We start from the raw sequence: 27706 nt of genomic DNA on the forward strand, positions 1-27706 counted from the left end.
CAAACAGTCCATTGGATCACAAGCATAGTACATTTCTCTCTGAATACTCAAATTAGTCACATTCAAACAGTCCATTGGATCACAAGCATAGTACATTTCTCTCTGAATACTCAAATCAGAGTCACGTTCAAATAACTACTGCATGTGAGAGAGAGGGAGAGGGAGGGAGAGGGAGGGAGGGAAAGAGATATTATTTATTTTTTCATAAATAACAACAATATTATAACTTGCAAACGTAAGCACTAATACATTCTAATAAAAAACACATAAAATACACTCACACACACTCTCTCTCTCACACGCACAGGCACACACACATTCAGTGCCCAGTAATGTGTGTCACCATAGAAATGGAGCCTCCTGCATTAGCATGTGACAGAGGCACTGACCTGGCTGACCCCCTGAACCAGAACTGTTGACCTGGAGCAGTGTACGAAAGGAAGAGATCCACTGTGTGTGCAGAATAATTAGGTCTCAATTAGATTTAACCACATCCCAGGATAGGTGAGTGTGTGTGTTGTGTGTGTGTGTGTGTGTGTGTGCTTGAGAGACAGACAGGAAGAGAGAGAGAGAGTGTGTGTGTGTGTGTTGTTTATGTAAGTGTGTGGGTGTGTGTGTGCTTGAGAGACAGACAGAGAGAGAGAGAGAGACAGTGTGTGTGTGTGTGTGTGTGTGTGTGTGTGTGTGTGTGTGTGTGTGTGTGTGTGTGTGTGTGTGTGTGTGTGTGTGTGTGTTTGTGCGTCTCAGAGACTCCTGACCTCTCTCTTCATGGCAGAGCAGTCCTTAACTAGACACACTGTATTTCACCCTCAGAGTGGCAGGAAGAGCTCAGTGATGAAGTCATATGAGAACTTAACTGAGCTAGGGCGATAAAAACGACCGTGCAGTAAGACTCACATAGTCATATATTCTTTAAAAAAACATCCGTTATTTCAAATACTGCTGCTTTGGGAACACAGAGACATTGCATTGCAATCAAACTCAGGGGAAATAAATTAGATTTTCTTTTGACAAATAGTAAATTAAGATGATTTTCAATTATTGTCCTGCTCATGACTGCACTTCAACAGCTTCATTTACATGTCAATTTGTAACCTGTTGCCTCATGTTGGACTGGATTTATTTCTCATGATGGTTTAATCCACAAATTACTTCATGGTCTGTGTGATGTGCAGGCGTCTGTAATCCTCGTTTGGACTTGAACTTGATTGGATTGCATCATTCACAGTAACATCATCACTAATCATGCATAATTGCCTGCTGCACTGCAAGCAACTAACTCTAAAGATAAACACAGTCTTTGAAGTCCAGAGGACTTGTGTCCACTATGACAGTCTGAAATCAGCTAGCCAAGCAGCTAAGCTTTGCTGCACTGATGCACGGTGCTGAACTGGGGACATTTGGGGATACAGCAAAATACTTAAAGCAGACTTCCTTCTTTTTCCTTCTTTCTTTCCTTAGCAGAGTGTGAATTATGCCACCCTGGACAGTAAGTCCACATTCATTTCTAGAACGTTTTAATCCTCTCAAATACATTTCCACTTTTTTTTTAATACATATTTTTGCTAAATTGAGATCCTGGTGTCATGTTGGAAATTTCGCTTTAAACTAAAGTATGCCCTGGGGGCCCATGGTTTAAATCTTGAGAATGTGAAATTTGGCCCCAAGGTTTTCCTATAAATATCTCTGAATCTGAACTACCCGAACTGAGAGGTTTAGAGCAGTGTCTTTATCTGCAGCGCTTTTTTGACCACCTATCTCAGAGCTCCAACAAATGTGGCATGCACAGTACCACAGTCAGTCAGGTAATGGCTGTTTTAAACATCTATTATCCATATCTCTCTTGAGGGGTGAAACATTTGAGTATATGTGTGTTTCTTTCTTTTTCCAAGTTCAAGCCTTCTTTAGGCATAACAAAGCATTGTATGATCTCAACTCATTTCACAAGACAAGGCTCTAGTCAAAGTCAAGTCAAGCTAGTCAAAGCCCAGGCTCACGGATGATCATTTAAATGCAGGCTGATGTCCGGCTGTGATTTTCTGAGCATACAGACCCACTCTTGAAGGACTTCAAAGGACGAGACCCAGAAGACCATTCCACTTGTTGGCAATTGTAAATTAAAAACAGAACTGCAGTGGCTGTTAAACAAAGAGGGTGAGCTTAGATGAAATACAAATGACGATGGATGTGACGGTAAAGAGTTCTGTGTGGGCCATATCCAGTGCTGGCTCTACAACTAATCTGAGCTGCTACCTCAATTTTGTTGTACTTGTGCAATGACAATAAAGATATTTTATTCTATTCTATTCTATTCTATTCTATTCTATTCTATTCTAATGCGGGTGTGGAAACATTTGAGCTACATCCGGCATTTGACCCCATTATGCATTTCTACAAATAAACATTTCAACCCGAGGAAGTAACAAGACATTCTTTGTTGATTTGAATCCCAAATCTCAAACATTTTGAGACGGCACAAGAACATGACGGTGTAATTTCAAATATGTTGACATTTGTTCGCTTACAAAAAAACAAACAAACAAAAAAACAGAAACCGAAAGAAAAAAAAAACAGAAACAGCGATGAACCATTGCACTCTGACTCACTCTCCTCTCAACCTGACCACATCCATGTCTATGCCTATGGACCGTGGCATTGGTTTCCAGTGTTTCAAGTCAACCCCCCCCCCACACACACACACACACACACATCCTCCACATCTGCTGATATTAGCATTCCAGGGGTGAGCTTTTCACATGCAGGAGACTCATCAAACTCCACTGTCACACTCCGGCCCGGGATATAATTCCATTTCCCGAGTCGGACAGCAGGACAGAGATGAGCGCCTGTGGCTGAATTATGCCCTCATATCTGGGTGCTGTGGCCCGATTTGGAATGGTGATCAAGTGATTCACGGACGTGGGAATGGCCGCCGCGGCCTGAGCGCTCCTGTCAGAAGTGCGCTACGTCTCCATTGAGGGAGCGGTGTGCATAATGAGCAACTCAGAGGCGATGCGCTAATCCATCATGAAGGCTGAACACTCCCAGGAAGCCTGCATGCGTATGCTCACACACACACACACACACACACACACACACACACACACGCACACACACACACACACACACACACACACACACACACACACACTACCATCACACACCTCTGCTGATATCAGGAAGCTGCTATCAGTCCTGTATCTATTTTTCCTCTGGATGACCTCTCTCTCTCTTTGGCTTTCCCTATCCTATCTTTCTATCTTTCTTTTTGTCTTCCTTTTCTCTATCTCAAATCGCTGCAATTCTTCTTTCATTTCCATATTTCTCTATTTCTCTCTCTAGCTTCCCTGACACTCTATGTGACACATAATCATTGTGGCCCCTTCTCTCCATCTGATATGTTGAGCTTCTCTGCAGATGATGACGATGTCTCTCATCGTCAGAAGTCTTAACTGAATTTGGCCTGGTCGGGTTTGAAGAAAGCTTCAATTAGTCATAGGACAAGGTGAACCTGGATTGTCATGCCACGCGAAAAACGAAGAAAATGACAAAGCAGTCACACTGATTACCTGGCTAGATTCAGCAAAATCACCATATCTATGGCTATTCCTCTGGAGCACTACAAGGAAAGAAAACACAAATTATATCTGATAAGGTGGACACAGCAAAGTGTGACTATGCGTGCTTGAGAGGAGTCTAGATGTTCATGAGGCATCTTTAAGCAGGCCCTGTTTGAACATGTTTTACCAAAAAGGGATGAGCTGATGGTTAACACATGACAGCACAGGACAATAAGCTTATAAAACTGTCACACAGAGGATAGTGCTGGAGGATGCCTTAAGGCAGCTATGCTGGAATAGAACAAGAGAGACAGATAGAGGGAGAGGGGGGTATGGAGGGAGGGAGAGAGTGTGTAGGAATATGGAGAGAGTGGTAGATGACACAGAAAGAGAGAGAGGGAGAGAGAGAGAAAGAGAGAGAGAGGGAGGTCTAAGGTAAACAATGGCAACATTGTTTTTTGAGGATTTTAACTCCTTCACAATAAAAAAAAACTTTCAAATCCATCACATCACAAAATTACATTTTCAAGAAATGGGACTATGGTTCAGTTTTGTGGTGTATATGAAAGGCACAAGGTTAAAAAAAACAATATTTGGGTAAAAGGCTACTGATATTCATAGTCCAGCTCACCCACCATAAACTACAGAATGCCCATTCTAGGACAACTCCAGCTGTCTATGCATCCACTGTGGTTACAGCTACACCATTAATCCTGTACACAGTAATGGATCACATGACTTGATTGAGATCATCTTAATCACTAGGCATCATTTGAAATACTCCTCTTTTTTCTATTTCCTTTTTTTTTATTTCTCCACAGCTCCCATCAACACAAATAGTGTTTAGCCGCCCTTTAAAACTGCGATTGACGCGCTTTGTATATAAATGAGATGCTTGATCCCGGGGGGCATCGGGGAAAGGTTAGTGACTCCATGCTGCATAGGAGATGAGGATCTTTCTCCCCCGGCTACTAATGGGAAGACCTATAAAGTGCAAAATATGTTTGATTAGAAACAACCAATTACAGCAGCCGTTTCCGTGCTGCACGCCTGAATGGAGATGACCACCGAGATGCAAAAAGAGAGAGTGAGTAAGTGCTAGGGTGTGTTGCCTGAAATTGGTTTGCGCCGTGGTTTACGCAGGACACTTTCATAAACACACTTCATCCACAAGGGGGCACCAGCGTGCTTCTTGTTTACCTGTTAGCTAGCTAGATGAGTCTCTGAAGCATGGCAGATGGGGTTTAATTAGAAGCCTGGTCGGCTATCAGTAACCAGACTTGTGTGGACCATACCTGTCGTCGTTGCATTTGGACCCTTTGCCTAGACTTCCCTTTTTCCCCAAATTGGATTTATTTGGTGTTTGTTTTGTTTGTTTGTGTGGAATTCCCCATCTTTTGAACATTTTAGGAGCTGGAAAGCTTGAACTCCACGCTTGGGCTGTTTGTCTACTGGAGACAGTGCTTGGGCTGGCCCAGGGCCTTGGAGGTAAGCTGGTGTCCCATTGCACATTCATAATGATGATGAAATCTATATACATGATAATTTTTGTAACTCAAGTGCACAATTCACACTCCCTAATTTGGAGTACAGAAAGGGCTGTAAACACAATCCTTCACTGCCATGTTTTAGGAAATAGTCTGCGACATTTTACAGCATAATGTAAGTGTGAAGCAACACAAGACTCAACTCAACAACTCACTGCTGATCTTCTAATCCAGAGACGATAAAGGTTTCCATGGTTATTAATGCTAACAATGACTGTAAGCGGGCAGAAGGGGCTACCAGCACGATCCAACGGCAACAGAACAAACCAAACAAAACACCCCAGCTTCTCCACTGCTGGCTAGAGCAATTGGGTCAATTTGATTGACACTGCCTGGAATGCTTTTAATGTTGTGTTTATAAACATACTGAGCAAAAAAAAAAAAACATAATTCCCCAACCCACTGGCAGTGCAAATTACCAAAGCCGCAGATGTGACCAGGTTCATGATAAATTCATAGCACCAGTTACTTTTAGTACACAGAAGAATCTAGACTGATTTTTTTTTTTTTACAATACGGGGTATGGACTTGCAAATTCAGCCAAATTGTCACTCTGAATCATGTACAGGCCAGGCGCTTACTACTGAGCTAATACAGTCTGACACATAATGACCTTCAATCCCCCAAGTGACCTCACCAACATCTATGTTATGTAATAATGTGAGGGACACAGGCTGTGTTCAGACTGCAGAAAAAAATCATTTTTTTCCCATACATGTGGCACAGATCTGATTTGTTGGTGTCAGTCTGAAGAGCAAAAAGTCGCATGTAACCACATTTTTCCAATTCTGACCTGAGCCTCATTCAGAAGTGGAAATAAATCGGATATACATGTATGTGGACCCTATGTGACTGCAGTCTGAACAGGCCACGTCGGAATTTTTCAGTGTCTTATCATGTCAATTCACGTCATCAGGCTATGTTTCGTCATGATACGTTTCGTCCCGTCATAGTTATGCGTACCCTTGTGACCCTGTCGACCACAGCTTGATTCACAAATGCCATTCTCCGCAGCCTATCTGATGTCTCGTACAATTTCAGCCAATCGCGTGAACATAAATTAGAAAGTATGACTGAATGTGTCCACATTGTATTACATCTGCGCAGTGTCCAGTTATGGGGACTATTTAACCATAATAGACATATGCATGGTCACCATAAATGTGCATTTGTGAATTGTGTGAAATTTATTTGTGAATTTTTTAAATATTCTAACTCCATACAAAATGTCTGCGAGACAGCCCTCACACACTTGACAATTTGACAGTGGGACTTAGCAGGAACGCGCCTCTATGTCCGTGAGTCAGTGAGTGTGGACATTGGGATTGGACCACTCATGTGTTTTTACGTATCAGAAGCCAAGAGCTCTTCCCCCGCTAGCATTACTGTGCTTTGTAGCATCTCCTCCAGAATATTCTCTGTTGCAGTAAACAGCGCCTTGTTGACAGGCCTGGTCTAACAGTAAATAACCCCCTCTAAACCATAAGCATAATCAGTGTCCACACCACGCCACACATACTGCACTGAACAGTCCCTGGGTGTAGGAGTCTCCAGTGGCATGTGGCCCTTTAGACAGCCTGCCCTCCAGGGACAGAGATCCACCCAGCATGCCGGGGGCAAAGAGGGGTAGAGAGGGGCAGAGAGGGGTGGAGAGGGGCAGAGAGGGGTGGAGAGGGGTAGAGAGGGGTAGAAATCCACCCAGCACGCCTGAAGCCAAGAGGGGCAAAGAGGGGCAGGATGAACAGCATCCTTTTGATGGAGCAGACAGTGGAGAGAGATAAAGTGAGAATTTGAGAGGGGGGTAATCTATGCCGTGTAGTAGATTTGCACCTGTATACATATCTGCCTAAACTTATATTGGTAATATGACTTTCATTTGTGAGAGAGGAGAGGAAGGGGGGCTTATATCTGCACCCTCTTATCTGCCCACTGTGCCCGATGACACCCCCTCTCACTCTCTCACTCTCATTCTCTCCGCCTGCAGACACCTCCTCCCCCCTCTCATATTCTCTCTCTCACTCTCACTCTTATTCTCTCTCACTCTCATTCTCTCTCTCACTCTCTCTCTCTCTGCCTGCAGACACCCCCTCCCTCCCTCTCACATTCTCTCTCTCACTCACTCTCTCACATACACACTCTTTTTCTACCTGTGTTTTTTGTTCTTTCTTTTCTCCATCTCTCTGCTTCTGTCTTTTTCTATCTATTTTCTTTATTTTCCACCCTGTCTCTAACTCTCCCCTCCCTCTTTTCCCCTCCATTTCACACTCACAACTATCTCTGTCTCTATCTCTCCATCTCTCCATCTCTCTCTCTCCTGCTCTTTCCCTCATCTCCCTCATCCTCTCTCCCCAGGGTGTGTGTGAGGTAGATTCACTCTCTCTTCCCTTCGCCTCTACTTGGGCTTATCCACCCCACCATCTCCACTGCATTCGAGACTGGGCCCCGCTAAGCCACAGAAGCTTGGCCACTGCACTGTGCAAACAGTCCCTTTGTCTTTGCCCTCCCTCCATTTCGCACTGTTTGCCCAGGCCAGACATCTGCATCTGTGGACAGAGGATTTCTCTTTTTATCAACGCTAATGCAAAACACTAATATTGGCTGGCATCTTGACAAAGAGCCGTGCCTGTTTTCCTAAACGGCTGCTTAAGAAAGAGTTAAATGATCTCTGCTTACCCTCTCCTCTTCTCTGTTGGGATAACTGACAGCATATACTATTAGAGGATAACACCACTTTCACATTCATAATGTTTTGTGAACCAATGTTCTCAGTGATATTATGATCTCCTTTATTTTAAGATTCTATTATATGCACATACTATAAAAGTAAAAAAAAGGCATAAGACACAAGCTGAAGACATGTAGCTTCTCTCACCATAGGAGATAATTACTGTGCCAGTTTTTCGTCAAGTAGCCGGGGTTCTCTGGAGGAACCAGACAGCACCAGCAGGGGCGTCTCCAGGAGAGCATCGTCTGGCTTGGCGGGGGGGGGGGGGGGGGGGGAGAGAGATAACAGCAGCCTGACAGACCTGGGCCCCAGGCAGGAAGCTGGAGACAACGTTACCCAGCCCAAACCTGCCACAGAGCGTGAGGCGGGCTGCCACGGTCAGAGCTCCACCGACCCCGACTCAATCCAGGTCAAACGGTGTCACGACAGGTTAAGGGAGAGGTACAACAAACGTGAGCTCATGGTTGGGGGGGAGACTGACTGATGGGGCCTGATAGAGAGTGGCAAAGGAGTGGTTAGTCATTCCCATACCTGTGAGCTGTGTGAGTTTAAACCACAGTGCATACCGCTCCTAATGTCAAATGAAATATCAAATATTCACAGCTATCAAAATAGAATTGGACTTATGGAAACCACTCTACAAATATTCACAATTGTCAAATAGAATTGGATTTATGGAAACCACTCGACAAAATGAAATGCATAGAAAACGTAATTGTCCTCCCACCATCAAAAGCAAATGTTGGATTTACAACTGAGGCCATCATAAACTTTCAACAGTCCATTTGAGTATTCAAAGTTATTATCTGCCTAGTGCATCATTCAGCAAATAAAAGCAAGGCTTTATCGAGAGTCTCATATGTTAAATGTCACCTAAGATGAGATTAAACACTATTGATCTCTCACAAAGAGGTACTTATCTTTTATATTCTGACAAAAGGGTCATAGTGCTGATGTTTTATAGGTAGGGTATTTCAATGCTCACTGAAGGTATACCACTGAGAGAATGAAAGAAGTTTGAAATCATGGCAAAGGCTAAACCACACAAACACACACACACACACACACACACACACACTCACACACACATACACACACACACACACACACACACACACACACACACACTCACACACCATCACACACACACATTCACATACAAACCTATAATGTATCGCATACATAAATGGAGCCAAAATAAACTGATTCTTCCATCTTGTTTTAAACTTTGATTTACAGATTCTCCTTAAGCCTCAGGACAGCTGGTCTGCATGGAATAGCCCCGTTTACAAAGTATCATAATCAGACAATACACAAAGTCCGTTCACACTGCACTGTCTGACAGACGACGCCAAGCGCTATCCAGCCGAGCAGCCATTTTCTTAAACGGATCAGGACCAGAACTGGCCCAGATCCAGGAGCAGGTCTTTAAGCAGGGTGCACCGGGGACCACATCAGCAGAACCGGATGAGTCTGGAGAAGCCACTCTGTATGGCTCGTCTCTGCAACAAAGACCTCTCAATTATTTATTGGCATTAACTCCTCAATTATACATGGTAAGGACGGGCCAGGGATCATCTGGTGGTGACCCCTGCTCCCTCTGACTAATGAATGAAGTGGGGTGGCACTGGGAGGGCTGCTTCATGTTTTATTTCTAGGGGTACGGGGTAGAACCAGCGCTCCGGAGAGGGAAGGGAGGAGTCGGCTGGTGAATGATAATTGCCGTTTAGTATGCAAATGCACCACACACCCACACACACATACATGCGCACACACACGCGCGCGTGCACACACACACACACACACTGCACGACGACCCATGCATATAAAAGAGGGAGGGTTGTGATTGTAGAGGGTGTTGGCATGGTAATGGGTGCTTTCAAGAGTGCCACTTTGGAAAGGTAAACCATGACAGATGCATTTACTTGCGCAAAAAAAAAATATCTGTAGCTGTCCGGGGAAGAATTACTTAACTGCATTATCCATAGCAATGGAGAGATCAAATAAGCATATTTTGAGATGTTAAAATCCGGAAACAACCACAAAATACCAGAGCAGGGTATAATTTCAGTCAGCAAGCAGAAACATTTCCCCGAAATTGACGACCCCTTTATGCCCATGGCCTTTTGAATGCTCGTTCTTATCGCTTTCGCTGGTGAGACCACAACAATAACACAGGGCAGGCCAGGACACCAGAGAGGTCCGGCTGCCTGCCATTGTACTGATGAAATACCTGGAGGTTTGAGGATGAAAAATGACTGTTCAGAACTATACAAGAGGTAATGATCGACGACAGGGTGTCTAGTAATCTCTTTCAACCAATCAAATTTGGAGTTGCATGGTGCACATTGGAGTAGCATGGTGCATATGCAGATGCAGATGTCAGCCATCTATCCATCAGGATGACAAAGACACAGAGCCATACACACACACATACACACACATACACACTGACATACACAGAAACGTGATATAAGTGTAAACTGAAGTGAACTAGAATGAGGAATATACACTGTCATTGCTCTGTGTTAAAATACTATTGCCAAATACTGATAATATATACTAATAAGTACAGAATCATCTTTTCTATTTAAAAACTGGCTGCATGTCTCTCTCTCTCTCTCTCTCTCTCTCTCTCTCTCTGTGTGTCTGTGTGTGTGTGCTGTCCTACAAGACAAACATTACTGAATACTGAGTATACAAAACCATTTGAACTCCAGCAGCACGCTCTATGTCTAATTAAAAAAGGCGATGTTAAACTGAAGCTGCATACACCCAACTTGGCTAAGCTCAGAATCTATTGCAGAAAGGGATGTGTGTGTGCTTGTGTGAGTGAGTGAGAGAGTAAATGAGGGTGTGTGTGTGTGTGTGTGTGTGTGTGTGTGTGTGTGTGTGTGTGTGTGTGTGTGTGTGTGTGTGTGTGTGTGTGTATCTGCCTGCACGTGTGTGAATGTCACATTCCTCTGGGGATTACTAAAGGGCATTATTTTATTCCAATTCTCCACTGGCCATCGTATATCAAGGGACCTTTATCCACCTTTACATAAATCCACTTAAAAGTGAGATCCCTTGTCACCATACCTGAGGAGTCTTCACCTTCAGTTAATCATCCCTAGGCTCTATCTTCTCGGGGTCTCGCTGGTTCTAACATCAGTATCACTGTCTAGAAGAATGGACAATCTTGAATATTTTCCCACTACTGTTCTCTAGCTTTTAGTAACAGCTGCGAAATCACAAGAAGACAAAAAAAGAAGAAAAAAAAACATTTAAAGAAAAAAGTTTTTACTTATTCGTGATGTCATTCATGTTGTGAGCTAATTGGTTGGGGCCATTGTGTTGAGAAGGGGTGTGATGAGTATCTGCAGGGCATCAACTCTCGGGCAATCTGATTGGATGCTCTGGGTCTACAGAGGACATCCTCTTTTTAATGGCCTGTGCATCAGAAATTAGGTAGCAGAAGAACGGGTCGCTGAGAGAAAATAAATAAAAGGATTCAAAACTCTCCTCCATGGTTTCTTAATGACCCCTCACTGTGCTTTGGGTCGTGTGTGTGTGTGTGTGTGTGTGTGTGTGTGTGTGTGTGTGTGTGTGTGTGTGTGTGTGTGTGTGTGTGTGTGTGTGTGTGTTTAGTGAAGAGCTAGTGAACACTTTCAAGCGCAACTGCTCGCAAATCAATATTGTTCGCATCTTTTTGTATTTGATTTCTTTTTGCCATTGATTTGCCCTGAATTTATTTTAAAACGTATAATGTGGAATTCTGCACAAAATATGAAGTGCTGTGTGATCTTTCCATATCAATGCATAAAGGACGAAAATGATTATTGCCATTATTACATTTATACACATTCTACTGTTTCTCCAAAATGTAAAATTCAAGCGAATATTTACTGGCAAAGTAGCCAGATCAAGGCAGGTGAAGATAGATAGGTGTGGCTGTGCCATGAGACTGTACATCCGTATTTATGGGACCTTTTTAATTATCATCTGTTCCTTTTTCATTATCATCTGACTAATTAGTGAATTTGCTTGAGGCCTATTCTATAGTCATAGTTTTGGTATTTGTTATTATTATTATTATTATTATTATTATTATTATTTATTAATTGGTACCTTATATTGTTTCTTGAATTTTTCGTTTTTTATTGGGCTTATTTTTAATTACTGCCTTTTTCATATTTAGGTTTTCATTACGGTCTTTCTGTGGTAGGACTTCACATCCTGTTTGCCTGCAGCTCCACCTAGTGGTGAAAGAAAAATAAAGAGTTTGACTCAGGCCATCTAACAGATGTGCCAAGTTCTTTGTGAAAATGTTCATCTCAGTTCTTATGAAGACTGAGATTGACATTGCAAAACATTTGTATTCTAAAATTCTAAAGTTTAAAGTATATTGGCATAACTGTGCCAACTGTGCCAAGTGTTAGAATCCCCTGTGCCCTCACTTGCCCCTCCCCTGTGCCCCCACTTGTCCTGCAGTGGCAGTGCAGAAGCTGTGGTGGTAGCAGGGAGAGATACCACCTGCCTAAGTGTGCCTAGCATATAAAGAGCTACCCATGCCCATGCCCCTGGTTCTCTTGATCCCACACACATTTTTATGCACACTTTCCATTATTTTGGCTTATCCTGCCATTTCCTGCTACATTGAAACGCCCTAGTCATTATTGCTGTGCTCCTTATTTTGCCTTGTTTGTCTATTTAATTAAATTATTTTATTCATTTAAAATCTGCATTTGTGTCAGCCTCCCTTTTTATGTTGCGGTCTCATGAGCACAAGATTGACCTTTATAACTGGATTAAAGGGCTTCAGGGTCAAAAGACTGGCTACAAAAAGAAAAAAACATGGCTGCCTCTGATGGGGACTCGGAATATGAGAATGAAAGAAATTCTCTTAAAAGTTCAGTGAGATATGATGTGCCTGGGCCTTGCTTAAAAACTAAATAGATATACTATTGGCAAGCCATTCCCTATAAACTATCGGTAGCCTGACATGGGTGAAAGGATTCTTTAAGGTAAACAAAGACATGCTTTTCCAATGGCTAACTCATGCCCATCTCGATGGTTTACAGAGAAACCTTTTACTTTTACATGTGTCAGTGTGATTGTTGCTATGCCATGCATAGACAACATTGTGTAGCTGTAGTGTACAATGCAGCTGAATTAAGAATCAGTTAGGTGGTGTGATCTCATCAAATTTGCATTAAAGATTTTGTATTATAATGTTATAAGCAGGAATGAGAAGCAGGATCTTCTTTGGCTTTGAGCCATGTAACACACACAAACAGGCAGGGATCACTGATACAGAAAGGCAGAAAACAGGGAGGTCTAATCTGTGCATCTAAACACAGACAGTAGAACAGTGGAACAGGGAACTCACACACAACCATTTCTACATGACAGATGGACTAAAATAATAACAGTAAAGCACACTGACATTAGTTTAAATAAATTAAATTTTATTTATATAGCACCAAAACAATCAACAACTTCGTAGTCTCCTGAACCGCCGTCTGGTACACCCATAGGACCAGAGCAGATGCAGGTACCAGGCCCACTGCTGACGGCTGGTCAAGACGGCGAGCTGGGTGGCCAGAGTGTGGTTAAAACTAGTTCCGCTAGTTTATCACTCAGGGGATGCAACAGAGTAGTCAGTCTTTTTGTATGCCCAATCATAGCAGTAGCAGTTCCCCTGGTCAGTGGTGGGAAAGGGGAGCACCAGGTTGGCCCCTTCAAAGCCGTACAGGAATCACACCAGTGGGACTACAACTTCAAGATTTGCCACCGAGCTGATTGCGCCCATGTGACGAGGACCTGTGCCAGCATTGCCAGCGAGCTGAGGACCGGTCAACCACTACTCAGTGAGCAGTGACAGCACCCTCCAGACTCCATGAGCTCAAGGGGCCCCTAAGCCAGAGCCTCTGCGTGAAGTCGCTGTTATTAACTATTAAGTGTATCTGCGCTGTGTTACAAAATGTGTATGTGTGCTGTAAATCCTGTTGAGGTACAGGTGAATTTAGTTATTGTGCTGTTGAAAAAAAAAGTAATTACATTTTAGTAATGTTTTGCGAGCGCACAATCATTTTTTGTGTGCGCAAAGAGGGAGGGGGGCCCTTTTACACCTCCAGGCCCAGGGGCCCATGGTTTCATAATCCGTCCATGGCTGGGGCAGTGGCAATGTGATGTTTCCTCTCCAGCTGACGGTGTCTCTGGCGATAGCTGGGGCAGTGGCAATGCGATGGTTCCTCTCCAGCTTACGATGTCTCTGGCGATAGCTGGGGCGGTGGCAATGCGATGGTTCCTCTTCAGCTGACGGTGGCTCTTCTGTTTCTTCTTCTCAGCTGGGGGCGCAGTGTCTCTTTGGACTAGCAACACAGATCTGGCAGCCCCTCTGTGGCAGCCCCAGATGTGGCTCCGGATACATCCATCATGGCCCCCCACCTGGCCAGCAGATCCAGCCCGATGATACATGGGCCCTGGATGCTAGCCAGCCAGAATGGATGCGAGGGGTGCATTCCAGGTGGTAGTCCAAGTAAAGCCCACGTGCATCGCCCAGCCGCAGTTGTTTGTGTAGTGGGGATGTGTTAATTGAATAATTGACAACTGATTGTGCTCCCAATTATTGCTGATGCATTGCATTTCAGGTGTGTGTGTCATGTGACTGTCTATATAAGCTGATGCACCTGCACAAAATAAAGTGATTGAGTGTTTTCTCAGAACTTGCATCCAGTCTCTGCATTTTATTTGCCCTCCCAAGTTTATATATATTGAGTCGGTATATCTAGCAGTCAAGCTCTGTTTAACAGGATGGAACAATGTTTGTGGGTAACAGTCCTCCTGCTGTGTCGCCCCACCACAATGATTAGATTTAGATTAGATTAGATTCAACTTTATTGTCATTGCACAGAGTACAAGTACTGAGGCAACGAAATGCAGTTTAGCATCCAACCAGTAGTGCAAAATAGCAAAAAGTGCAGAGTATGTGCATATGTAAAGTGTAATAAGTGAATAAATAGATATGTACAGTAAGAAATAGATATGCAATATGAACAGTAAGAAATGGATATGCAATATGAACAGTAATTGGGACAAGAATAGCAGCAATTGAGGTAAGAAGTGTAGGTATGATAAGTATATGTAAAGTGCAGGTGTAAGTATTAGTGGTGGTAATAAGTGAGATGAAGTGAAAGAGGTATTAGTAATATTATATTTAAGAGGTATTGTATGTTATAAGTACGATTAAGACAGTAATAAGTGGTAGAAAAAACATTCTGGTGCAAATGTTCAGTGGCTGGAGGAGGGTGTGGCAGTCAAGCCAGGGTGGAGGAGGGAAGTACAGTGCAAATGTTCAGTGGCTGGAGGAGGGTGTGGCAGTCAGGCCAGGGTGGAGGGGGGAAGTACAGTCACTGAGGGAGATGTGTGTGGGGGTGGGGGGCAGAGTTCAGTAGAGTGACAGCCGCAGGGATGAAGCTGTTCCTGAACCTGCTGGTCCGGGAACGGAGCACCCTGTAGCGCCTCCCAGAGGGGAGGAGGGCAAACAGTCTGTGGCTGGGGTGAGAGCTGTCCTTTTCGATGCTGCGTGCCCTCCGCAGACATCTCTTGCTCTGGACAGCCTCAATGGTGGGGAGTGAGGAACCGGTGATGCGTTGGGCAGTTTTCACCACCCTCTGCAGTGATTTACGGTCCGCGACAGAGCAGCTGCCATACCATACTGAGATGCAGTTTGTGAGGATGCTCTCTATGGTACAGCGGTAGAAATTCTCTAGAATCTGAGGAGACAGATGGGCCTTTTTCAGTCTCCTCAGGAAGAAGAGACGCTGGTGTGCTTTCTTTACCAGGGATGAGGTGTTGAGGGTCCAAGAGAGGTCCTCAGAGATGTGGACACCCAGGAACTTGAAGCTGGCGACACGCTTAACCTCCATCCCGTTGATATGGATGGGGATGTGTGTGCCAGCTTTCTTCCTGAAGTCCACAATTAGCTCTTTGGTCTTCTTGGTGTTGAGAGCCAGGTTGTTGTCGGCGCACCACACCGCCAGGTGCTGGACCTCTTCTCTGTAGGCCGACTCATCGTTGTCACTGATGAGGCCAATCACCGTTGTGTCGTCTGCAAACTTGACAATGGTATTAGAACCATGTACAGGTGTGCAGTCGTAGGTGAAGAGGGAGTAGAGGAGAGGACTTAGCACACAGCCCTGTGGCACGCCGGTGTGCAGCGGTAGTGTCAGGGGGCTGGTCCTGGAGCTCCCAGCAGCTGCCTCCTACTTTTAGTCCTGGCCATGCTGGCACACCCGGTCCCTAGCCCAGGTGGAGCTGCAGTGGGATTCCCAGATCCTGGCTGGGCGGCAGCGGCGTCGGGTCCTAGCATGGTGGTGGAGTTGGCAACCTGGCTTCATCTCGCTGTCCTGGGTGGAAAAGCACTGGCTTTGGCAACCATACGTTCTTGCCTTCCCAGGAGAGGGGTTGCAGCCAGGCTTAGTGTATTCCAAAGCTCTTTGAATAGTGCTCTTCAGCCATCCCCTGCCTCACTGCAGCTTGTCCCAGAAGGTCCTTGATGTCCTGCAGCATGGTCACATCTAGATTCCACTTCTGACACCAGTGTCATTTCAAGCAGGATTGAGAAGCAAGATCTTCTTTGACTTCCATCCACTTCTTATGAATTACACAGTTACTGTTAGGACATATTGACACAGGAGCGCAGTACACTGCACATACAGACAGTAACGGTGGGCAAATACTAACAGGGGAACTTAACACACAGGCATTTCTACATGACACACACGGACTAAAAGGATAACAGTGATGCAGGCTAACATCAACACAAGGGAGACACGGCAACATTCTAAACCTGACACAGTTAGACAGTTACATGGAACACGCAGAATTATGAGAACTGCACTACAACACACACACACACACCCGGCAGCTGGACTATCCTATGCATGCTACCCTATTTACATAGGATTGATGAAGGGCTTTTTTCTCCTAAATCATCTAATTGAACTGATCTCACGATGATCCGGTGTTTAAATTAATCACCAAATTATGAAGATTGCTTATCCAAGAGGCGGTAAATGTTAGTCACCTGTGATTAAATCACAATGAAAAAAGTTTAGACGTCCATTGAGCTTTTTTTAACGGGTATCTAATGCAGTTGCCTGGGCATTTGCCTAAATTAATCCATTGCGAATACTCGAGTTTGCTCAAGAGTACATAGAACAACGTCACCGCAGACAGAAATGTAGAATATTCACCAGTGAGGCGCAATTCGCTTGAAGAGATCAGTGATATATTTCTTGATGCCATATATAGGATTTCAAAAGTACGGAGCCCCCCAAGGGTCATGGTGGGGATTTTTTTTCTCAGAGATATTTTTGCATTCCCTCGCAATATTTTTGCGTTCCTTCCCAATACTTCTGAATTTCCTCGCAACAGTTTTGTGTCCCTTTGTTACTGTAGAGCAAAACTAGGCGAAGAAATGTAAAACTACGATACAGAGCCCCCTAAGGCTCATGGTGGGAATTTCCTTTTTGATGGTGAGAAATCCTACCATGATCCTTAAGGGGGCTCCGTACACGCATCATTTTAAAAGATCGTTTGTTTTATCTGAAAACTGTGTTAAGGTCCAAACCTACCCAAGATGCTTTGGTGTGGAAGTTGCTCTGGATTCCTCTTAGTTGTAGGTCTACTTTAAGAGTTTTCAGATTAAATAAACGTTTTAGAGCCTGTAAAGCGTTGTGTCAGTGTCTGCCGTAAGGCTATATATTGACCTCTATGTTAGACCAAGATATGTGTTGCATTATGTTGTGTGTATCGTAAAAAAAAAGCCTGAAGTATATAAGTAACATAGTTCTAATTTGGGAACTTTTTTGACTTCCATAATATTTCTTGTTGATAACTAAAAAATGATCACCTGTACTCCAATCTGAGTCATCACCATATTGGGAACTCTTAAGGGATGGTTTGGGAAAGACTCGCAGAAACAAAAACAACGTTAAGAGACACCATACTAAGGAAATGCACCCCTGATTATTGCCATCCCATGCATACAACACCGGTGTGCGGGTGGTGTGATCTCATCAAAATCTCATTACAAATGTTATATTTACATAGGCTAAATATTTCCAAACATGCCGTTTTGACCATTTTGCACGAGCCTCTGGATTGTGAGATAACTGTGTATGATTTGAGTTTTCTTACCACAACTTTCACTGACACAATCCAGTTATGAATGTTAACGTACTGTTGCCTATATCAAAGCAAAATCCTGAACATCTAAAAACAGCTGTCACTTAAAGCCAGCTGTCAGTGTCGTCTCAATGGTGATGTCATAAATTATATTGTCCTATAGAGGGCACTCTCCACCTAGGTATTTATTTTCAAAGAAAGGTTGCGCTATCACCACAAGATGGCGAAAATACCTTCTTTGACACTTTAGAGGAACTTTTTTTAACCTAGCCTACTCAAAATGCCACAACGTCTGTTTTGCCAAGCGTTTCAAGGGCTTTAGAAGAAGAAAAAATAAGAATGTATTTAAAACATATTTCATAAACATTCAAACCTTACTATGATATCGCAGTTAAGTTAAAAGCAACAGATATATATGGGCAACTACTTTTTTTATGAGTAGTTAGGCCTTATTTTATGCAATTGGAACCGCTTGTGACATAGCTAGATTCAGACCTTTTTTTTCGTTTTACCTTTAGAACACCATAATAGGACAATTACAACAACAACAAAAATAACAATAATAATAATGTGTGAGTATAAATAATGGTAATATTGTACCTTTTCGATAATACATTTTCTGTAAAAAAAACATGTTTGAATACATTTCCTTGTATGTTTTATTGTTGGTTAGCCTATACAGGGTGTTGCAGCTGAAAGACAAGTTTTATGCCCCCGTGTTCATATTATCATCCTTTTGGTGGCGCCAGTATTTCCTAATTAAGTGATTTCAAATAGGGATTTTCGTTATTGTTAAAGGGTGTCACTGTAGTTACTGTATATGGCCCTAATGACAAAATAGTCAAAGCCTATTATTACAAAGTCATTACAGTATAGCTTAATTTCCTCTACTCTCTAAACATGTCATATATTTGAGGGGAAAAGCCAAACATTAAAGTTTATGTCTACTAAAGCAAACTGACGTTAGTATACACCCGAGTTGAGTAGAAAATAGAAATGAATAATTTGACATTTGAAAATACATCATTTTACATGTCAGTTCATAAAAAATATCCACAGATATAAAAATGGAAACGAAAAATTATTTTGCTTTAAAAATGGTTTCACCTTTGAACTTGTTCTGTCTGCATTCTCTTTTTTCTTCCTTTCCCGGAAGACCCCATACGTGCGTCTTTTGCATGACAATTTGAGGAGGAAACCCTTTAAATGGATTTGAACGTGACTTGAATTTGATGTATTTTTGCATTACAGACAGCCAACTTCCTAAATCGGCCACTGGGAAGCAGCATAATTCCAAGAAGATGTCAAATCTTCTAGATTCCGTTTCATTCTACCCATCCATTCCATAGGCTACAACGGGCAACTATGCCTTTAAAAATCTTCTCCACGACCTCTTTGCAAAGGAGTGGATAGGATTCCAGATGGTAAGTATGAGAGCGTAGTCAATGTTGCATTTCGCTTTTTAGTTATGAAATATTTTACGAAGCAAAACTTAAATACATTTCAATATATAGTATGTGTAATATCTTTACTGAGGCCATCTATGTTCATGGAGATTATCTCGCCGTTTCTGGTTTAAGCAAGAGCTCCACTGTATGAAATAGGGTATCCTTATAGTGACAGAGCCTTGGTAACTTACTAACGAGTATAAAACACGATACACATTCACTATTCTTTAGGGCGAATATATTGTATATAACAGCCTTTACCCAAGGAAATAAAAGTTTGACGATGGCATTATTTTTCGTTTATAAGGACTACATGCTACCCTTTTTGTGTTCTTATAATAATGCACAATACGAATATAATATAATATAACACAATATAAAATAACTTAGAAGTTCAATTAGCCCACTTCATAATAAGAATTAGCGTCAGTTAATCATTCACCAACACTTTAATGTTTGTCTATCTGAAAACACAATTAGGTATAAGCGCTCTTCATTTATTTTGTCAGGGACAGTCCAAATGTGTCAATCTCTTTGTTTTGCATATACAAAAAATGCTATGTGAAAAGTATGGCATGCTGACCATATTCACAAACCATGAATGCGAGGGAGGTAACTAGACTCAATAAAACGTTGACATTTCCACTGATTCATTAGCTCCAGGTAAAATGTTTTCGTTTGCAACTTTGTGTTATTGTTGAAACATCGAGGCACGCTTTGTTATTTCTGCAGCCTGACGTTTTAGACAAAAGGCTATTTATGCCATTTCACCTGACGACCTAGGCGCAGGGTCTTCAAGAGAATACCCTTCTGTGACGAGCGTAGTCCACCTGCACACTTGGTCCCGTTTAATAGAGAAAAAAGTAAGTCAATCAATTAAATTATTAATTCATGGCTCTGTCCACAAAATGCACCTTGAGAGTGAGTGCGTCCAGGGCACATTTTCTGACTGCTTGCCTACTCTTGCGTAACTCCCATCTCAACAGCCTATCAAAACACAAGGCAATTTCAATTTGACAATACTAAAGCCGACACTGCCGCTGATATTCAAATAAACCCCAATGCCCTCTACGGTGATTGAAATTGCAGTTAAAAGACTGGCAGGTACATCGACGTGCTTTACGTAAGTATTTCCTCCATTCTGTAGTCTTAAGGGACGCGTGTGCGCTGGGAGTGGGGGAGTATAATTTGACCTTACAGCCTCATAATTGTAACTGGGTATTTTTGAAGAGAAATCCATTCGCATTCAATTCAAACAAAAAAACTCTGACTATTGGTTCTTTGAAGGATTGCTGCATTGAGTTGAAACAACTCATTTATGTCCCCAAGCAAGGTCATGATCTTATCTCCCATCGGCGTATTCAAACATACACTTAAACACACACTCCACATTGTACTTGGCAAACAAAAAGTCCAATATATTGGGAAACATCCCGTTACACAATTGTTATGAAGAAGCGTTTTGATTTCATCATGTATATTTTACCCCATGTGTTTTCAGTCAAATGGCCTATTCAGCACTAAACTAGCCGATGAGTCCACAGCCCGGTTTCTTACGACATGATCAGGTGAAACGGCAGCACAAAGCAAACTACATCTACTAACCTCTTATGCAATTACACATTTCTTACAAACTGTGATTCCTCTCCATCCGGCAGAGCTGTGTTCACGGAGGGAAAATTGACGATATTTCAAGCAGGGCCATAATGAAATTAAAATAGTTACAACATCGATTTCTAAGTGATCGCGAGGACATTTAGCCAAGGGTGTGAGTGTTATATTCAATAATACGAGCCATGGGCCGTCGGCCCATTTATCATCCCATTACTGTAACAAATCCAGGTCCAATACATGAAAGGTAAAATGAATTACCAACGTTAAGCCGTCAATAAAGTCATTTCTGTAAATGGTGTCTCCGATGACTCCCGCATTATTCAGTGGCCTTTATCAGCACCTTGGAAATTACGTGGCGCTTCGAGCTGCGTGTAATATGGCTCTGCTCGCTTTGATTAAGCGTCTTGCCAGGGGATAGTGACAGTGCTTTTGACTGGGTTTTATTCACTCTCATGTGATGAACGCCAAGCTGATCAGGCGGAATGAAGAGTAATTAAAAGCTATAAATTATCTTTTGCAGCCCCTCTCATGGCGTCTCTTGAAGGCAAGATAAGAGCCGGAGTCCTCATTTGCCGCCTTAAAAGGACGGCATCTCACAATGGCTACTTGGCTAAATAGCATATTGATAGTGTCCTAATTAGAATTTAATTAAGTACCCACTCCAGCTTTTGGGGGATAAAGATTTCAATCCTATAACATGTTATATGAGAATAAATATTACACGGTTTCGAGCACAGTTTTCTATTGTATGACTAATTGTGATTGTTTATGTGTCTGTTCCGATTTATTTCTCCAAAGCGGCGTGGGGAACAAGGCAAAGTTCATGAGCTTCATGATCAAGGAGATTTACCCTGGGCCACGCCCGAACCTACACTGTGTGGTTATGTGTAGGTAATATTGGTGTGCCCCGTCTGTCATTTTAAAGTGCTTGGTCTTCTGCTCGAAGAAAAATGTAATTGATTCTGCATCTCTCTCTCTCTCTCTCTCTCTCTCTCTCTCTCTCTATCACAAACTGATCCACTCTCTGTATGTATGCACTGTATGTGTATCTATCTGTCTGAGAAGGCTGTATGTTTTCTGCTACATTTCTTAGCCCACTGTAGTTATATTGCTAATGAATAATCAATAAAGCGACCATTATCTTTTTCCAACCCACTTTCAACCTGCTGAAAAAAATCAGTGTACAAAAGTAACTGACATTAATGTCAATGTATCCTTGTGTCCACGAGTAAAGTAAAATAATTAATTCATTTATTCATCACCTGGACATAACCTGAATACATTTTGAGACATTCTGGACAAGCCGAGAGCTCATGCTGGTCATTTCACTGAACAAATAAGCAGCGCTTTCTTCCCCTTTAACAACCGAAGAGTTGCAACAACAACAAAAAATGTTATCTACACAGCACAGCCTGCAGCTCATAACTTTTCGTGTATGAGATTTCTCGACTTTTAAGCAGTGTGCTGTTTCCACTATACCACCTGATTAGGTATATTACGGAAGGGTTTATATTCACTCAACGGGATTTGCTGGCCCTCTGTAAAGTTTTCCTCGCAAAAGCATTACTTGGCATATGTCTTTTTGCTAGCTTTTTATGCTTAATTATAATTATTGACCATAACCATATTTCCATAACTATAGGGTGCAACCACTTACAACAGCAACAACACATCAACAACGACTATTATTATTATTATTATTATTATTTCTTAAGTAGGTTTGATGTTAAGCGACTGCCAAGTTGACGGTTTATTGTAAGCAGCAATATCGGTGGCAAATCACAATTTGTTTACTGCTGTCAGTCATAACCCTTTGAAGATTACTTTCTCTTACTTTATCAACCTATTGCATTATTTCCCTCTGAACTCCACAAATACGTTATGTACGGTAAATAACATGACATATTGGCTATCGCGGCAGTGGGCATGCATTGCAGCCCTTCTCTGTTGGTTTGCCACCTCTAAGTCGGCGCAGAACCTGAAAAAGCTTTTGTATGGATGGAGAAGGCACTGATGTGATCGCTTGTTTGGTTCCTAAAGCCCGTTTATTATTTATTTGTGGAGGATCGTAAAAGCCGATTGGATGCCGTCACTAGTGTCAGTGAGGATCTCCTGGTCGGATTGGTCCATTGCACGTGTGTGGGAGCTCACGTGCTTCCGGTGGATGTAAAAAAAAAGTCTGTGAAAGGCAAGGCGATTTTAGGGAGAGTTTAGAAAGCTCGGGCTGACATATGTGAGAGCCAGGCAGGGACAAGGAAGCATCGCGCAATGTACTGTCATTCGTGTGTACCGGGCTTATTTTGACAATTGGTGGCTGAGCCCACTGGAAGCATTCCGATGGTGTGATTGTCTAATTCAGTTAAGGTATTTCACATACCTTTCAATGCCACAATATAGACAATAATCACATCGTCGTTGATATTTGGATACGGTACCGAGCAACAAGTGGAATCTGGCGTGGAGAGTAGGCAACGGTCCTGCCGAAATCTTTTTATTCTAGTTATGGAAGAGCAAAAGGATCAAAATAGCCGTGATTCGACCGAGGGTGAGAGTGTTTCGCTCTCACCGAATCTACCTTCTCCTCCGATTTTGCCTCACCAGGCTGCGCAGCAAGTACACAGAACCACAAACTTTTTTATTGACAATATTCTGCGGCCGGACTTCGGCTGCAAGAAGGAACTTGGGAACCGTGAGCGGGCGCAGACTTCGGGCAGGGAGAACGTCAACCCGCTGGTCATAAGACCATCGCACGCCAGCAGCCTCTGTCAGGATTCGAACTGCAGTAGTGACAGTACTACTTCTTCCTCATCATCTTCTTCATCTTCGTCGCCGACTTCCAAGCAGACTTCGTCATCAAAGACAGCCGAGGCCAATGGAACTAGAACAGAAAACCCAACGTCAGTAACGGCTGGGAATGCTAGTAATGGAGGCGCGCAGCCCTCCAAAGAAAGCCAGCCATTGCTGTGGCCTGCATGGGTGTATTGTACAAGATATTCAGACAGACCGTCATCTGGTAAGGCGCTATAAGTTCTTGGCAATGTAACGCTGGCTCTTTTCAAATCACGCGTTCTGTAATAGGCTAATAGAAAAGGTTGCGCCAAGTCCACTGTGCGTGCTGTCAAACACGCTCTAACACATAGCTACAGCAACGCAATTACACGCACTCTTTCTAGCACCCAAGCACACACAGACACACACACGATCACAATTAAGGCAGTTGAAGTAATCCATAAACATAATTTTCTCTTTGAGGCACATGCATTGTGAGGCAAGGGTGCCAGCTTTGGACCTTTCAAAATGTAATACTGCCAAAGGCCGCAAATTCAAAACACATCTGCCTCTTAGAAACAATCTTTAAGTTATTTTGGGGGGAAACGTTGCCTGTCAGCCGACACACAAAACTGTATCTGCCCGCTGAAATGGAAGTGGCGTTGTGTTCAAAAATGTGCACCAGAAGGTTAAAAACACGGTCTGAGAGTGATTCCTTAAATAACAATGTATTCTGCGACATGGTCGGCAGCCGATAAAACTAACAATGCTAAATAAAACAGTGTTTCCAAGTAGCCCTCGTAGGCCTCTAATGCCTCGCTGAATTACAAGTGAAATACATTCTTGTTAAACCTTGGTTGAAATAATGAGAAATTTCTATTTTAAATATTGAGTTGTGTATTTATATAATTATACATTATATTACTGGAAAATCATGTAGGGCCTATAGTAGGCCTAGTTAGAAAAGTAGTGCTGTTAATACCTTGCCAGTTTTGCCATTGCTCATGGCAAGCGAACATTGCGAGTCTGACAACAGTCAGAAAAGATGCATTGATTGACCAGACTGATAGACTGACTGATTGAGCTATCAGCCCCTGAACTTGGACAAAACATCAGCTGTTCGATTTTCATAGGGCAGGGTTGTGGTGTTTTGAGATGAGCCCGAAATAATGGCCATTATCAGTTGCTTGTGTCCTGAGCGCCATGTTTCGGCCATGTTAATTCGTGGAGTGTGCTCAGAATATGATTTGTCGTGTGTGGTTATAACAGCTTAAATACAGTATTAATGCAGGTGTCTTTTGTTGAGTTTATACGTTTAATGCAATGCAAGTTCGACACAATCGACATGCTTTAATTTTATTTTTTAAATATCTGTCTATGCTCAAATGTCTCATATATGTAAACAGCCCGTGCCTCTCCTGTCAATAATATTATATTTATATTATTTATAAACAGCTGAATAAATTATCTGATGTCGTTTACACTATTGCACGATTATGACTGTGTCCTACAGTGGCATAGATATCAACACCTAATAGCTTGACGCAAAATGGCAGTGTAATAGCAATTTTACGCAATTGGCGACTAGACAGGTCTGCTGTCGTTATGGCTATAATATATCCCTGTGTAACCAAATAGCCAAAAAGGCTGTCTGTTTTACTGCACTTGACCTAGAGGTTCTGTGTGACAAATACAATTAAGGTTCAGTGAAAATCGTCGACAAAAGCCAAGTCTGAGGTGCAAGTATAAGAGTTCAAGGTTAGAAACTGACCATCTTTACTATGCAAGGTATATGCAACAGAAGCTAGCAATACACTACTACAAACTACACAAACTTAAGCTGTTGACGCAGGAAGCGCCAAACAGTAAATATCCTTCTCGAATTGTGGCCTTATTCTGCCAGTGAAAAAATGCAAGACATAATGCCTCGCATATGTATAGTGTCACGCACCGTCTGTTTTGGTACAGCGTTCCTGTTATCCTTTGTTGTAAGGCAGACTTTTAAAAGTCTGAAATGTAGTTTACTATAACACTTATAACACATTTATAATGCTTCTTGAAAACAGTAACTACCGTAACGACAGCATTTTTCTGCACAATGTTTAGATTGAACGTTTCGTGGGTGTTGGGCTTTGATAGTAGGGCACTTTCTTAAAGAGGACTTTTACTGAGATGCATAGGCCTATATGCCAGTAAACCAGTGATTGGACGTTTTTGTAAACGTTTGAATATATTCAAAATCCGACTTCCTTTTTGCAGTCATGTTTTATTACCACTTTGTAAAATATATAGGCATAAAATGTGCAGCTAAGTGCCAGCTATTTTGCAGTATGTTAGCCTTTTGTAAAAGAAGAATCTTAAAGTTGCCTTGTTTCAGTTATAGACGAGATATGTTAAAATTATTCACAGTCAAATTGACCCAAGGTTGAAAAAATGTGGCCATCTCCATTTGAAGATACCCGCGCTTACTAGACTTGGTCTGCTCTTACTAGGTTATATTCTCTAGCTCACTCACAAACTACCTAGGGGATTTAGAATGAAATATCGTGATACATTCACTTATTCGGATTCAAAAGCAACGTAATGACAGGCATTAATAGTCCAATAGCCTGACGTCTAACTATTTAATTATTGTGCTGGTTTTGAGGGCTTGCTGATATTTATGTCTTCGTTTTATTGTTGTTTCTACACTAGGCCCAAGGACACGAAAATTGAAAAAGAAGAAAAACGAGAAGGAAGACAAGCGACCCAGAACCGCCTTTACGGCCGAACAACTACAGAGACTTAAATCCGAGTTTCAGGCTAATCGCTACATAACTGAGCAACGGAGACAGTCACTGGCCACAGAACTGAATCTCAATGAGTCACAAATCAAAATCTGGTTCCAAAACAAGAGAGCAAAAATAAAAAAGGCCACCGGCTACAAGAACGGCCTAGCCCTCCAACTGATGGCGCAGGGACTGTACAACCATTCCACGACCACGGTCCAAGAGGACAAGGATGATAGCGAGTAAAAAGGCCTCTTTTGTGTACGCGAGACCCACAAGATTGGATTTTTAAATGAAGAATTGAGGAAACATGCAAATGGAGTCGGACAGATGCTATTTAAAGAAAAAAAAGAAGAAAAAAGATTTGTCTATCGTACAATATATGGACAAAAGTATATAAAATACGAACATTACTAAGATTTATATATAACCAACCAATATGATGTTGTATATATTTAATTTCAGGTAAGGGTATCGATCCCTTCTTGCTGGAGATTTTTATCTTTTTGTTTGTTTCCCCCTACCCAATGTTGTTGCTCATTGTTTCAGTAAATGTCTTTCTCTCTAGACTTTTTTTTGTGATAGCCTATCTGTCCTACCCAAGTCCCCGCCTAATCTCACAGTTCCACAGATTGCGTAAACTGAAACGACGCTTCAAGCCAAAGATTTTAATATGTTCAGAGAAAATGTAGTCTGAAATAAAATGTAGAATGTGCCATGGATTCACTTTCTTCGATTTGATTGCTATTATACATCTCTGGGATATTTTTATGGCATTCCGGGTTTGGCTTTTTCATACTGGTCAACACTCCTCAAATTCAGGACGTTTTTAGGCCTAATGCTTTATTGCGCAAAATAAGAACACAATAACAGTGTTTTAAAAATAAAAAACAAATAAAATCTAGATACATACTCTACCGTTTGCCATTTTTTAATTGACAGACACTGCGTAAACCCCATGTGTGTATTAATAAGTTACACCGCAAAATGTATTTGATTTTATAATAATAATTATTTACAATTCTACACATTGTTGTCATAATATCCACTATCATCGTCAAGTTATCTCATAGGTGTAAATTATAGCTCTCACAAAATG

The 27706-nt window shown here is 42.2% G+C and overlaps 1 protein-coding gene across 2 annotated transcripts; it reads left to right on the top strand.

Moving 5' to 3' along the window:
• Window positions 1-23276: 23276 nt before the first annotated feature.
• Window positions 23277-27322, top strand: LOC105911786 (homeobox protein engrailed-1-B). Of its 2 annotated transcripts, none has more exons than XM_012840619.2 (2): window positions 23277-24083; window positions 26522-27322. In XM_012840619.2, the coding sequence occupies exons 1-2, from the start codon at window positions 23573-23575 to the stop codon at window positions 26851-26853; spliced, it is 843 nt and encodes a 280-aa protein (XP_012696073.1). In that variant the 5' UTR covers window positions 23277-23572; the 3' UTR covers window positions 26854-27322. The 2 variants fall into 2 exon arrangements, with proteins under 2 accessions (XP_012696073.1, XP_012696074.1); XM_012840620.2 differs by having other exon boundaries at window positions 26534-27322.
• Window positions 27323-27706: the final 384 nt, after the last annotated feature.

The sequence above is a fragment of the Clupea harengus genome, chromosome 21, assembly GCF_900700415.2.
Source record: "Clupea harengus chromosome 21, Ch_v2.0.2, whole genome shotgun sequence".
Classification (NCBI taxonomy): domain Eukaryota; kingdom Metazoa; phylum Chordata; class Actinopteri; order Clupeiformes; family Clupeidae; genus Clupea; species Clupea harengus.